Here is a 15,601-nt window from a genome sequence, read left to right as displayed (position 1 = left end):
ATTACAGGCATGAGCCACCACGCCCGGCTGGTTAAGGATGGTTTTTATTTCCCCTTTTCCGTATCTAAAGTTTCTAAATATTCCACAACTACATGAAAATGTGTAATTTTTTGAATCAGAACAAAAATATTACTAAATTATTCCCTGCCCATTCATTGCACCTGGAGAGCAGGGCCTGTCTTTAGTAATGACAATCAATTAAACCAGCTCTCTTTTAAGACTTGATTCGTCCTAATATTGAGTGTATATGATCCCAAACAAGCAGACACACTGAGTGGTCCAGGGTTGCAACCTCATACAGACATTGCTAAGGCTTAGCCTCTAGCTTTTCCAGACTGCATTCCAGCATCTTCCTTGCTGATTTAATAGCTAGAAATGGTGAAAAGCAACAGATGGTGACAGTTACGACTGTCAGGATGCCAAGCTCAAGAACGGAATTTCTACTTCAAGAGTATTGTGCAAGGATACAGTAATAGCTGGGGAAATCTAAGCATGAAACTTTCTGCAATGCAAGTCTGGCGATTACATAAGAAGGTGATTATATAAGATCTTATAATTTAATAGGAAGCATTAACATTAGGTTAAGAGAAGAACAAAATTTCAACCAAACTTCTGGAGTAGATCATTGAATTTCTTTTTCTAGACTTTCTTAAAAATAAAATCTAACTGGAAACTATATTTTATTTTTTATTAGTATCTGTGAAATGGCTACTGTGGATCCTTTAAGTCAAGTCAAATGATTCTGAATCCTGGAAATAGATTAAGCAATCATCAATATTCATTGACTAGCTATTTTACATTTGCTATTGAAAGGTTACAGATGCAAAACAAGTATATTTTTAATGGAATTTCCACTCTAGGTAGGGAGATAAAATGTAAAACAAGATCATATGATAATAGGTAATTAAGTGTTAAAATTATGTACTCAATCATATTTTCTTGATAATGAGATGTACTATTTAATTACAAGCTTTTGAATTGTGTTTTTTTTTTTGGCATCAAGTCATTCTTTCTCAAATAAATAGTTATGAGCCCCTATATCATTGTGGTCACTGGAAATATAGCAGGAACAAAATAGAAAAATCTCAACCTTGTGGAATATACATTATAACGGGAAGAAAGAGACATAAAAGGTATTAGCTAGAAGCGCTTCATAAGGACTACGAAGAAAAATAATGCAGGCAGGTGGACATAAACGTCTTTGGAAGCTGTAAACAGTGTCACTCTGGCTAGGTGTAAGACAGCTCCCTCCTCCTTTCAGTGATGGTATATGTTCCCAATGTTTATTTTCTTTTTGGTTTTACATTTCTACTTTTGAAATTTGTTCCTGAAAACTATCCAAGCTGTCTGTTAAAAATTTAAGTAGGGGTTAGGCACAGTATCTCATGCCTGTAATCCCAGCACTTTGGGAGGCCGAGGCAGGTAGATCACTTGAGGTCAGGAGTGTGAGACCAGCTGGGCCAACATGGTGAAACCCCATCTCTACTAAAAAGACAAAAAATTTAGCTGGGCATGGTGGTGCATGCCTGTAGTCCCAGCTACTTGAGAGGCTGAGGCAGGAGAATCGCTTGAGCCCAGGAGGTGAAGGTTGCAGTGAGCCGAGATCGCACCACTGCACTGCAGCTTGGGCAACAGAGCAAGACTGTCAAAAAAAAAAAAAAAAAAAAAAAAAAAAAAAAAAAAAATTAAGTAATAAGGTGAAGAAAAAAGTAGGAAATTTACTGCAGGTTGAGGTTAAAAAATGCAATAAAAAAATCATTCATCATCTCAGTGTCTAAAACAACTGCATTCTATTATTTGACATTTATTTATTAATTTAAAAATAATTAATGAGCCTTCATTATGTGCTAGACACAAGATTTACAGGAAGTGTGTTATTCTAGGTAGAACAGCAAGGATAAAATTCCTGATTAAGGCAGGAATAGGCTCGCTGTCCTGAGGAAGAGAGAAAGCCAGAGCAGTTTGCAAGGAGTCAAGGAGAGGTGGAGTGGTGGGAGATGGACTCAGAGACACAGGGATAGGCCAGGTTGTGTGCTATGCTTCCTAAACCTCTGAACACCCAAGTATCCTCCAGAATGCTTCCTGAATGCATTGATTCCTGGGATCCATCCTAGAACTACGGAATCAGAATCCTTAGGCAAGAGTTCTGGGGATCTTGGATCCCAGGTGATGTAGGATGTAGGACATGGGAAAATGTTTGAATTTTAGTTCAATCGCAATGAAAAGGCAGTCGTGAATGTGTGTGTGTGTGTGTGTGTGTGTGTGTGTGTGTGGTGTGGTGTGATATGATCTGATTCAAACTTTCTGCAGATCACTATAACAAAAATGGGAAAGAATGGATAGTAACCAGTTTGTAGCATGTTTCAATAATTTATGAGGGAAAGAAAAGCAAAGAATCAAACAGAGATAATAGTTTTGTTGTTGCCATAGACTTGCTGTAACAATTATATGAGATAATACTTGCATAGTTCTTAGTATACTATCAATGTTTTACGCTTAGCAAAAAATAATTTACTTATCACTATCGTGATTTTTTGTTTTTTTTGTTTTTTTTGCCAGAAAGCTATTCAATTGTGCCAATCTCACATGGCCAATACTCTTTTCCCACTCACTTGTGATGCCTCCCTTATCATTCTTTAATTTCTCATTTGGACTCAGATTGCTCTCTGATTTCTCCTTTTCCATTTGTAAATTTCCATGCATGTATTTTCAATAGTTGTTGTTTAACCAATCTCCTTGTATTGCAACTTTTAAAATCAGATTGATTATCTTAGGGCTTTATATGCATCCATCTAGGAACTTGGTACAGGTGTTCTGGGACTGTATTGAAGCACATCTGAGTCACACCTCACATTATAGTAGACTTGTGCATTTCACCAATTTAGTATTTTGGACTTGGTATTACATTTACTATTTTGATCCCTTATGCCCTTAACACATATTAATTCAAAAAATTTCCCAAAGCCTGTATTTGAACCATGCTTTCTGTGAGTTTGCCCAACATGAGCAAGTCACTTAGCTCAAGAATAAGCCTAGACATCTGCTTCTCCATAGCTCAGCACAGACCTATTGTCCCTACTATATGAGTAATCACTGTCAAGAAGTATACAGGCTACTGTAGTTTTTCACAAATTTGAGACTTTTCAGAGTCAAAATATAATGAACCCAATAGGTTGTATTAAAGCATAGTCCTCATTGGCAAACAGTCTGAATTTTAAGACATATCCCAGCAATCTTAACTTTCTCGTATGTCAGGAGAAATGTTAACTGTTGATTGAATCATATCTAAAGCTAAATATACTACAAAAGTGTTGGTATTTGAACCAATAAATTTTCTCCAGTTTGGGTTGGATTTGTCATCACTTGTGACAAAGTATTCCTCACCAATACATCTTCCATGACATGGCTGAATTCTGTTGATATGTACATAGACTAAGCCCATCCTTTGAGTAATCCACTATACAAATATAAAATTATAATTAAACCAATTTGTCTATTGCAAAAGTGTCCAACAGTTATTTATTCACATCACACAGTAAATGCTACAAAATGTATTTACTGTGGCAAAGCAGTGAGAGAGCTGGACTTTCAAAGCCCTTCAAATAATGTCTAGAGATTATTACTTTACCTATAAGATGAATCTCAAAAGGTAGTCAACAGGAGAACAAAGCTGAGGTATGCCATAAACCTGAGTTTAGAATGTAATTAAAACCCATAGATATCACAAGTTTTTGGCTTTAATAGCTTTCTAAGTCAAATACCTGATAAAAAGTATTTGCAAAGAATATTCTGTGTCACAGAAACAATAGAATGTCTATGTGTTGATCTGGGTGAATGGTGAGGAAGACAAGAAGTTTTAGGATTCTAGGATCTCAAGGAGAGGATCACAAGCCCCTGGAAACTCACCACCGTCTTCCTATGTGCTCACAGAATGCTTCCCGCTTCCCTAAAAGTTGCCACTGTATCCTCTCCTCCCTTCTCCCCGCTTCTTTTTCCCTTCGCTCCTTGACTCCTTTCCTTCCCCTGCTGCTGCTCCTCCTCTTTCTTCTCCTCCCTCTTCTTCTCCTTTCCTTTATTTTTCTTTCCCACAAGTCCATGTAACAGAGTAGATCATAATCTTCCCATTTCCATGCCCTTTCACTGATGTAAAAAACCACCCCTTATATTCCCAAGCCTTACTAGTCCCCAGTTTGCTCAGATTCTGGCCAGGCTAGAACATTCTTCACTCAGCAGCCTATGCTGAACTGAAATGGCCTGTAGTTGCTACCATTCCACCACTTTCACTTGCACCTCTGGGTTCCCTCCTTCCTGGTGTTGTGGCCTTGTGTCTTGACAAATATCCTGGGGATCCAGTGACAAGAGCTACGGATTTTATAGCACACTTTTATCTAAAGCCGTATTTTTTTCCTCTTACCATAGCACTGACCTTGAGGCATTCATATCCTCTCTACATTGTACTTGCACAGAAATCCGAATAACAGCTTAATTGAGTTTCCGGAACATAGTTAGCATTATTTGGGATGAGCATTCTAATTGTGCTGTACTCTTCCTTGTAACAAATAAACTATAAATTTTCCTGATTACTAATAAAAAGAAGAAAGAGGAAAAAATTCATTTGTGGACAAATGCTCTTATGAAATGCTTTGTGGCGGCAATTGGGAATCAGGAAGAGAGGAGAGACACATGTAACTTTCATATCCTTTTTAAATGTAGCATTCTAAAACTCACTCTCAATATTTGAAACAAGAAAGAGAAAAAGTATTGGAGGAGGAATGCTTGATCCTTCCTTCCGAGCTAGGAAGTCTTAGAAGTTACATATAAATTTTAGAGGTTGAGTGTAGCTTTTTACCCTGGCTGGAAAAAAAAAATGCCAATTTCTCCAGTTCAAGATACTGATAGTCATGAACACAGTCTATTTGAGTATAAATTCAGTCTCAAAATAATTCTTAGTACCACTACAATGTCCCTCAAACAAGGTCTGCATTGATATATGTGTTTCATACACATGTACACACGATATGCACAAATACATAAATTATTCCGTTAAAGTCATTATGCTGCCCCAGAATACATCCCTTGCTTCCTGTATGCCCCATCCATATATCCATTTTCTGTATGGAATGCATCTTCAAATCAGCTGATATTTAATTGCATCACCCCTTTGCTTTTTGAGGAAGCTAAACATTATTGATTTATTTAAAAAATAACCCTGCCTCCCCGGTTTTGCTGCTAAATCATCATGTACATAAGTAGTAAGTGGATTACCGGAAACATTAGAACTGGAAATTGGTGTTGCCAGCTACCAAAGCCACAGCATGGTTAGAGGCTAGATCAAAAGAGGCTAGGGAAAGTTAATGCAGCAAAATTGCCTACTGCCTCTATGTAATCATCACCCAAAAGAAAAAGCACAGCTTCTTCATGAATCTCCAAACCACAAATAAGCTGAAAGTGAAATGACCTGCCAGAATTCCTCATCGATGCCTTTTATTGTCCATAATATCAAATTAACTGGACAGTACATGACATTACAAGATAGAACAAGCCTCTTGAACTGTAATTCACAGTGACTTTAAGAGTTGATGACTATGGATATATGATGGTCACTAGAGGAAACATCTCCCATGAGCCCTAGCATTAACAGGAGCATCTCCAGATACAGAGACATCATTGACATCATTTATCTTCACTGAATAAACACAGTACATAACTTTCACCTTCAGAACATCTGCTACTCATGTAAATGCAGAAAACTTGTTCAAGTATTTCAGGATGCCAAAGTGAACCACATATTTTCTCTTAACAAGAGTTCATCTTGTGTTCTCAGCTTGTGATTTTTATTGAATTATTGATATTTCCCTCCAGACATTTTCCAAGCAAAACAAGAAACTGTATTCCATTTGTCTCTATTTCCAGATATCCCAAGGGGAACCTAGATCATAATAAATACTCAGCGTATGTTAGTTGAAAACATCGATGAATGGAACTTTGATTCTCAATACTAAGTAAAGTATACTATATGTAGTAGGTTAAAACAAAATAAAGAAAAAAAAGAAGCTTGTTAAATTTAATTACATTTGGTGCATAGAGAAGTTGCCAAAATGCAAACATGGTTTCACTGAATTATCTTGGCCTCACAAATCAACTCATTTGATTATATTTTGGAGCAGAGATGCAATAACAACCATTTAACTACTGATTTATAGTTTCAGTGTGGATCCTCCTGATAAACCAGAGAGTAACTATAGTCCAAATAGGGTGCCAACCTCAGCATGTATTTAAACTATGATGCCTCCACAATTTGGGAACCTCTGATCTGGGTTATACAAGCAAGGGAACTTTAAGAACATAAGCAATGGGATCATTTTATCACTTTGATTAATAATGGTGCTTATCATTAATATCAGAAATATTATCTATCAACTACTCCCAACTCATTTTATTTGCTCCAGTGACAGAAAACTACTCTCCCTCTACCACACCTCTCCCTTTCAGTTGTCTCATTTATTGGCATTTGAGTCAAGTGACCAGAGGATCTTCAATAAGTACTATTTATTTACACAGGCTGAGACTAAGGCCTATCTGCTTAAAATAGATTCTCACAGAAGGCAGGAGGCTCAGCATAAGATATATTCAACTATAACTATATGGCCTTCCTAAAGTAATCTTTTATTCAAATATTTATTAAGCATCTACCATGTACCATGCATTCTGCTATGAGCAGAGGATACAGACAAGTTTTCTGATTTCATAAGAGGAAGAAAACAGACAATAGTCAAGTAACAAATTAGAAGTACCACAGAATAAGTGCTGTGGTACATAACCATTGGGATTCATTGACAACTATTCACAATCAGTGTTTTTCTTTTTTCAGGTATCAATGACAGGAAAGCATCAACATCAGCCTCAGCATCAGTTTAACATACTACTTACCACCACAATTACATTTGCTGCTGGGATTGGAAGATTTTCCACTTCAAGATCTTGACCATCCATGGCCAGCAGATTGACAGACGGGTCATATGCAGCTCTAGGAAATGCTGAATTGACAATCTGGTGGTGTTTGCTTACTTGAGCTTTGGAAGAAGAATGGTAGCTATGTCTATAGATTTTTTGTGGGGCTATATCCAGGCTCTTCTCAATGTCTTGTGAATGCTGATAAACGAATACCGGCTTCCCACTCTTCTTCTGATTAATTGCCAAAAAATGATCATTGTTTCCTGAAAAGCACCCTGAAAGAGGGAAGAAGCAGAAACCATATCAGAGACCCTATTTAGTAAGAGAGGTAGATATATCTGATGAAGAGACTTACCCTTTCTTGAGAGGCTTTAAGACTTGTGAAGGATTTAGGTTGGTCTCCATCTTTCTTTCTCTGCTTCATGATTCTTAACAAATAGAATACACCTGGTGGTATGAAGGCCTCTCAAAGACTTTAGGTGGATAGAAGTGGGTATACTTTGAAAAAGTCCTATTTTTCAGATATTCTGATGCCACTTTTACTAAGAAATTTCTTCCTTTGTCTACACCCATAGTTTCAATACCTAGTTGGGCTTCTATTCCTGGATGTCATATCTGCTGCTGAAATTATAAATATTTTTAACATATTTAAGCTTTCTTTAAATATAAGTATTTCCTACAATTCTTATTTCATACTTATTGCTTATATTACAATGAACAGTTTTCTTCACGCTTACAGAATATTTAAGCTCACATCTGAGTGTACTTATTGTGGTACCAGCTTTCAGTAGTCCAAACAATATCCATCCTGTCCTTACTTAGGTAAGTAATATGACCATCTAGATAGAGACTACATTTCTCTCAGTCTTCCCTGCAACTAAGCATTGCCATTTGATCAAGTTATAGCTATTGGAATGTGAGTAAACAGATGTTAGCAGAGATATGATATGGCCTTCCTTTCTACATTTCCTCCTTCGTGCTGGCAGAAATGCAGATGATCTGGTAGGAGTATGAGGTAGAAACCATGTGTCAAAGATGGTAGAGCACTAAGACAAAAGATTCTGATCCCTGATGAAAGTCAAACTACCATACCAACCTCACAGTTCCCACTCAGATGACTAGAGGAGAGAAAAACAATTGTCTATTCTTTTACCTGCTATTATTTTAAGTATCTTTGTTACAGCAATTGAATTTATTTAGTAACAAATACATTCATCTTTATTTCTTCTGTTAGATAAATATTCATTGCATATTTATGCAATGGTTTCTCCTGTTTGCTACTGGCCACAGGAGGAAATAGATAATACATATGAATCAAAAAGAATATTACTAGGTCAAATACCAATTAGAAAAGCAAACATGAGATCTGTTATATAACATAGTGCCTAGCAATGGTACCCCAGATTTTCCCTGGGTACTAATGCCTATGGTAACAAGTGCTGTCTTTTTACAAGAATTCTTCTCCAATCTCCTACTATTTTTATCTTTTACTTCCCAAATCATCCAAGGGTCTGCTCTTTGTTTTGTTTTGTTTTTCTTGCAAATTTCAGCTATTTACATGCCCAAATTCAATAGCATTATCATGGCAGATTTAGTCCTCATGCTACTGGGCATTGTAAATTTCTCTATTTTCTCTTAGGTGAGAAACCCAAGTTCATTTATGCATACAATATACATTTCCCAAAGCACAGAATCATCCCTAAATGAGTGATATTGGAAAAGTAAACTAGGATGAAAATAGTATTTTATTTCTTAACCCCAAAGGAATAACTTCATTGTAGTGATATCAGATAGTTTCTCAGAGGGAAAGAAGAAAATTACTCTCCTTTCAGAAATGTAGACACTCTTCTAGGACACTACAATATTACTTAGCAAATTACTTTTTAGTAAAATACTAAACATACACCTTGTGGTCAGAAAGTTTACATACATCTAAAACATTTAGCACCATTTTCCATGAATAAAACAGTGATAAGAATAACAACATTGAGGCATCCGGTTCTGAATTCCATTATACTACATATGTTCTTAATGATAGTTTCATTTCCAAATCCAAGGAACTCATTTAATATGGAAAAATAACATGCACAATTATATAAAGGTCATCAATTGTCCAATCGTCATCTTTGGCAAACTATGGGTGGCTTGATTGTTTAAAAAAGTTATGGTCTATTTAGCATGCTCAGAACTGAAGACATGATGATTAGTTTCCATTACTATTTCAGGATCCACATAAAATATAATTCAAGTGGTCTAAAAAGATAAAGCTACTGGTAACAGCAGATGATTCTCATACTATCTATTATATCATGGAATAAAGCACTTGGGCTAAAAAAAAAAACCTATCTTTATAATCTCACATGAAAGTTGAAGGGATATTGTTGAAACAGAGTTGCTGAAGATGGAAGACGTATATGTTGGTCACACAAGACTTGATGGAAAGCAAAGGCTATAAAAACTAGCAATTCCTCTACTCTGGATTCTCTATAAATGGTAAATAAAAAAGAAAAAAGCAGCTTAGAAGACTGGAGAAGGTAGATATCTGAAAAGAGGAGAAATAACTGACAAACTGAGTCAATTACACAAATATCTTCAATTTTTTTTTTATATATTACCAATCACACCAAGTCTTTTCAGAGCCACTTTATCTAAATAGCATAGATAAGTCCAGTTAACAAATGTGTGCTAAAATTGGCCTACCAAAAAAGGGACAAAATCTAAGTTGAAGTACAATTGAAACACAATTAAAATTTCCCAACCTTATCCACTTATCTGTGTGAATGAACTTAGTCCTGCCTTGTTCTTGAGTAATGAGTTCTAAGATAGCCACATAATATCAGGTGTCCTACCACAATCATTAGATACGAGAAAACATTTCATAGTGCTGTCCTTAGAGTCTCTGCATTGGAGCTACCTGGGACATGATGATGCAGTTTTTCAGACCCCAGCCTAGAACTACCAAAGCATAATCTCTGTAGATGTAGCCTAGGAATCTAGATTTATAATAGAATTCTTATATTCAAACTCTGATGTTTGAGGACTGCTGACCTAGTGTCTGGAATGAGTTTTGTATTTTCCATCCTCAAATGCTACCTCTCTACTGCCTCCTTCACTTCAGCTTTATGAACATACTCAAGTAAAAATTTTGGAAAAGTGAAGATTGAGATGCCAAGTTATCCATTAGTGAAGCCATAATTCTAAAGCAGCCAACTGTCATAGCTCTTTTCCCTCTCTCTCCTATCAACACCTGCCCCTGGACTCAGATGCAGGTGTAGAAGTGCAAGAAACTCACTTCAAATATAATGATATAGATACACGTAAAGTGAAAGAGTGAAAAACAACATACCATGAAAACCTAATCAAAAGAAAGCGGGAGTGACTATATTAATATCAATTCAGCACAAACAAATTACCAAGGATAAAGAGGGACATTACATAATGACGGACATATGATGCAATGTACATAAGAATACATAATATTCCTAAATATATATGCATCAAAAATGAGCTTAAAATTCATGGAGGAAAGCTGACAAAAATGAAAGGAGAAACAGGAAAATTCACAATTATCATTGGAGATTTTAACTGTTCCCTCTCAATAGTATGAGGAGACAGAAAAGGAGGAAAGGCAAGGTTGTACAAGAACACCACCATCAACCAACTGGATTTAATAGGTATTTACAGAACACACAACCAAAAACACCAGAATACACATTCTTTTCACATGCTTATGGGGTATTCATCAAGACAGATCATATACTGGGCCATAAAATAACACATTTTGAAAACTGAAATTATACAAAGTATACTCTTTGGCCATGAAGGAATTAAACTAGCAGTAACAGAAAGAAAATAACAATATTTCCAAAATTTGGAAATTAAAAAAACACATTTCTAAATATCCATGAGCCAAGTGGTTCCAAGATGGCCAACCAGGAACAGCTCCAGGCTACAGCTCCAAGCATGAGTGACATAGAAGACAGGTGATTTCTGCATATCCAACTGAGGTACCGGGTTCGTCTCACTGGGGTGTATCTGACACTGGGGGCAGGACAGTGGGTGCAGCCCACCAAGCAAGAGCTGAAGCAGGGCAAGGCATCACCTCACCCAGGAAGGGGTAAGGGAATTCCCTTTCCTAACCAAGGGAAATTGTGACACACAGCACCTGGAAAATTGGGTCACTCCCACCCTAATACTGCGCTTTACCAAGGGTCTTAGCAAATGGCACACCAGGAGATTATATCCTGCGCCTAGCTCAGAGGGTCCCAGGTGCACAGAGCCTCCCTCATTGCTAGCATAGCAGTCTGAGATCTAACTGCAAGGTGGCAGCAAGGCTGGGGGAGGGGTGCCCACCATTGCTGAGGCTTGAGTAGGTAAACAAAGCTACCAGGAAACTCGAACTGGGTGGAGCCCACCATAGTTCAAGGAAGCCTGCCTGCCTCTGTAGACTCCACCTCTGGGGACAGGATATAGCCAAACAAAAGGCAACAGAAACCTCTGCAGATTTAAATGACCCTGTCTGACAGCTTTGAAGAGAGTAATGGTTCTCCCAGCATGGAGTTTGAGATCTGAGAACGGACAGACTGCCTCCTCAAGTGGGTCCCTGACCCCTGAGTAGCCTAACTGGGAGGTACTGCCCAGTAGGGGCAGACTGACACCTCACACAGCTGGGTACCCCTCTGAGACGAAGCTTCCAGAGGAATGATCAGGCAGCAACATTTGCTGTTCAGCAATATTCACTCTTCTGCAGCCTCTGCTGCTGATACCCAGGCAAACAGGGTCTGGAGTGGACCTCCAGCAAACTCCAACAGACCTGCAGCTGAGGGTCCTGACTGTTAGAAGGAAAACAAACAAACAGAAGGACATCCACACCAAAACCCCATCTGCATGTCACCATCATCAAAGACCAAAGGTAGATAAAACCACAAAGATGGGGAAAAAACAGAGCAGAAAAGCTGAAAATTCTAAAAATCAGAGTGTCTCTCCCCCTCCAAAGGAACACAGCTCCTTGCCAGCAACGGAACAAAGCTGGATGGAGAATGACTTTGACGAATTGAGAGAAGAAGGCTTCAGACGATCCAACTTTTCCGAGCTAAAGGAGGAAGTTCAAACCCATCGCAAAGAAGCTAAAAACCTTGAAAAAAGATTAGATGAATGGCTAACTAGAATAACCAATGTAGAGAAGTCCTTAAATGACCTGATAGAGCTGAAAACCATGGCACGAGAACTACGTGACAAATGCACAAGCTTCAGTAACCACTTCGATCAACAGGAAGAAAGGGTATCAGTGATTGAAGATCAAATGAATGAAATGAAGCAAGAAGTTTCGAGAAAAAAAGAGAAAAAAGAAATGAACAAAGCCTCTAAGAAATATGGGACTATGTGAAAAGACCAAATCTATATCTGATTGGTGTACCTGAAAGTGATGGGGAGAATAGAACCAAGTTGGAAAACACTCTGCAGGATATTATCCAGAACTTCCCCAACCTAGCAAGGCAGGCCAACATTCAAAGTCAGGAAATACAGAGAATGCCACAAAGATACTCCTCGAGAAGAGCAACTTCAAGACACATAATTGTCAAATTCACCAAAGTTGAAATGAAGGAAAAAATGTTAAGGGCAGCCAGAGAGAAAGTTCGGGTTACCCACAAAGGGAAGCCCATCAGACTAACAGTGGATCTCTCGGCAGAAACTCTACAAGCCAAAAGAGAGTGGCGGCCAATATTCAACATTCTTAAAGGAAAGAATTTTCAACCCAGAATTTCATATCCAGCCAAACTAAGTTTTGTAAGTGAAGGAGAAATAAAATCCTTTACAGACAAACAAATGCTGAGAGATTTTGTCACCATCAGGCCTGCCCTACAAGAGATCCTGAAGGAAGCACTAAACATGGAAAGGAACAACAGGTACCAGCCATTGCAAAAACATGTAAAATGTAAAGTCCATCGCTGCTAGGAAGAAACTGCATCAACTAGTGAGCAAAATAACCAGCTAACATCATAATGACAGGATCAAGTTCACACATAACAATATTAACCTTAAATGTAAATGGACTAAATGGTCCAATTAAAAGACACAGACTGGCAAATTGGATAAAGAGTCAAGACCCATCAGTCTGCTGTATTCAGGAGACCCATCTCATGTGCAGAGACAAACATAGGCTCAAAATACAGGGATGGAGGAAGATCTAACCAAGCAAATGGAAAACAAAAAAGGCAGGGGTTGCAATCCTAGTCTCTGATAAAACAGACTTTAAACCAACAAAGACCAAAAGAGACAAAGAAGGCCATTACATAATGGTAGCACTAAATGCCCACAAGAGAAAGCAGGAAAGATCTAAAATTGACACCCTGACATCACAATTAAAAGAACTAGAGAAGCAAGAGGAAACACATTCAAAAGCGAGCAGAAGGCAAGAAATAACTAAGATCAGAGCAGAACTGAAGGAGATAGAGACACAAAAAACCCTTAAAAAAAAAATCAGTGAATCCAGGAGCTGGTTTTTTGAAAAGATCAACAAAATCGATAGACCACTAGCAAAACTAATAAAGAAGAGAAGAGAGAAGAATCAAATAGACGCAATAAAAAATGATAAAGGGGATATCACCACCAATCCCACAGAAATACAAACTACCATCAGAGAACACTTTAACACCTCTATGCAAATAAACTAGAAAACCTAGAAGAAATGGATAAATTCCTGGACATATACACTCTCCCAACACTAAACCAGGAAGAAGTTGAATCCCTGGATAGACCAATAACAAGTTCAGAAATAGAATAGGCAATAATTAATAGCCTACCAACCAAAAAAAACTCCAGGACCAGATGGACTCACAGCCGAACTCTACCAGAGGTACAAGGAGGAGCTGGTACCATTCCTTCTAAAACTATTCCAATAAATTGAAAAGGAAGGAATCCTCCCTAACTCATTTTATGAGGCCAGCATCATCCTGATACCAAAGCCTGGCAGAGACACAACAAAATAAGAGAATTTTAGACCAATATCCCTGATGAACATCGATGCAAAAATCCTCAATAAAATACTGGCAAACCGGATTCAGCAGCACATCAAAAAGCTTATCCACCATGATCAAATGGGTTTCATCCCTGGGATGCAAGGCTGGTTCAACATACACAAATCAATAAACGTAATCCTGCATACAAACAGAACCAAAGACAAAAACCACATGATTATCTCAATAGATGCAGAAAAGGTCTGTGACAAAATTCAACAGCCTTTCATGATAAAAACTCTCAATACATTTGGTATTGATAGAATGTATCTCAAAATAATAAGAGCTATTTATGACAAACCCACAGCCAATATCATCCTGAATGGGCAAAAACTGGAAGCATTCCCTTTGAAAACTGGCACAAGACAGGGATGCCCTCTCTCACCACTCCTATTCAACATAGTGTTGGAAGTTCTGGTCAGGGCATTCAGGCAGGAGAAATAAATAAAGGATATTCAATTAGGAAAAGAGGAAGTAAAATTGTCCCTGTTTGCAGATGACATGATTGTATATTTAGAAAACCCCATCATCTCAGCCCAAAATCTCCTTAAGCTGATAAGCAACTTCAGCAAAGTCTCAGGATACAAAATCAATGTGCAAAAAATCACAAGCATTCTTATACACCAGTAAGAGAAACAGAGAGCCAAATCATGAGTGGACTGACATTCACAATTGCTTCAAAGAGAATAAAATACCTAGGAATCCAACTTACAAGGGATGTGAAGGACCTCTTCAAGGAGAACTACAAACCACTGCTCAATGAAATAAAAGAGGACACAAACAAATGGAAGATCATTCCATGTTCATGGATAGAAAGAGTCAATATCGTGAAAATGGCCATATTGCCCAAGGTAATTTATAGATGCCATCCCCATTAAGCTACCAATGACTTTCTTCACAGAACTGGAAAAAACTACTTTAAAGTTCATATGGAACACAAAAAGACCCCGCATTGCCAAGACAATCATAAGCCAAAAGAACAAAGCTGGAGGCATCACACTACCTGACTTCAAACTGTACTACAAGGCTACGGTAACCAAAACAGCATGGTACTGGTACCAAAACAGAGATATAGACCAATGGAACAGAACAGAGGCCTCAGAAGTAATACCACACATCTACAACCACCTGATCTTTGACAAACCTGAGAAAAACAAGACATGGGGAAAGGATTCCCTATTTAATAAATGCTGCTGGGAAAATTGGCTAGCCATATGTAGAAAGCTAAAATGGAATCCCTTCCTTACACCTTATACAAAAATTAATTCAAGATGGATTAGAGACTTGAATGTTAGACCTAAAACCATAAAAATCCTAGAAGATAACCTAGGCAATACCATTCAGGACATAGGCATGGGCAAGGACTTCATGTCTAAAACACCAAAAGCAATGGCAACAAAATTGACAAATGGGATCTAATTAAACTAAAGAGCTTCTGCACAGCAAAAGAAACCACCAGAGTGAACAGGCAACTTACAGAATGGGAGAAAATTTTTGCAGTCTACTCATCTGACAAAGGGCTAATATCCAGAACCTACAAAGAACTCAAACAAATTTACAAGAAAAAAACAAACAACCCCGTGAAAAAGTGGGCAAAGGATATGAACAGACACTTTACAAAAGAAGACATT

The 15,601-nt window shown here is 37.7% G+C and overlaps 1 protein-coding gene across 1 annotated transcript in view; it reads right to left on the bottom strand.

The window, feature by feature from the left end:
* The window catches only part of PTPRR (protein tyrosine phosphatase receptor type R), a 294,648-nt gene that overhangs the window by 255,337 nt on the left and 23,710 nt on the right, over positions 1–15,601 (bottom strand). The window contains exon 2 of the mRNA XM_030939760.1: positions 6,931–7,229. Coding sequence (XP_030795620.1) covers positions 6,931–7,229 — 299 coding nt within the window. The remainder of the gene's footprint in view (positions 1–6,930; positions 7,230–15,601) is intronic.

The sequence above is a fragment of the Rhinopithecus roxellana genome, chromosome 10 (assembly GCF_007565055.1).
Source record: "Rhinopithecus roxellana isolate Shanxi Qingling chromosome 10, ASM756505v1, whole genome shotgun sequence".
In the NCBI taxonomy this organism is placed as follows: Eukaryota; Metazoa; Chordata; class Mammalia; order Primates; family Cercopithecidae; genus Rhinopithecus; species Rhinopithecus roxellana.
The sequence above is the reverse complement of the archived record's forward strand: the minus strand, read 5'-3'. Positions and strand labels throughout refer to the sequence as shown.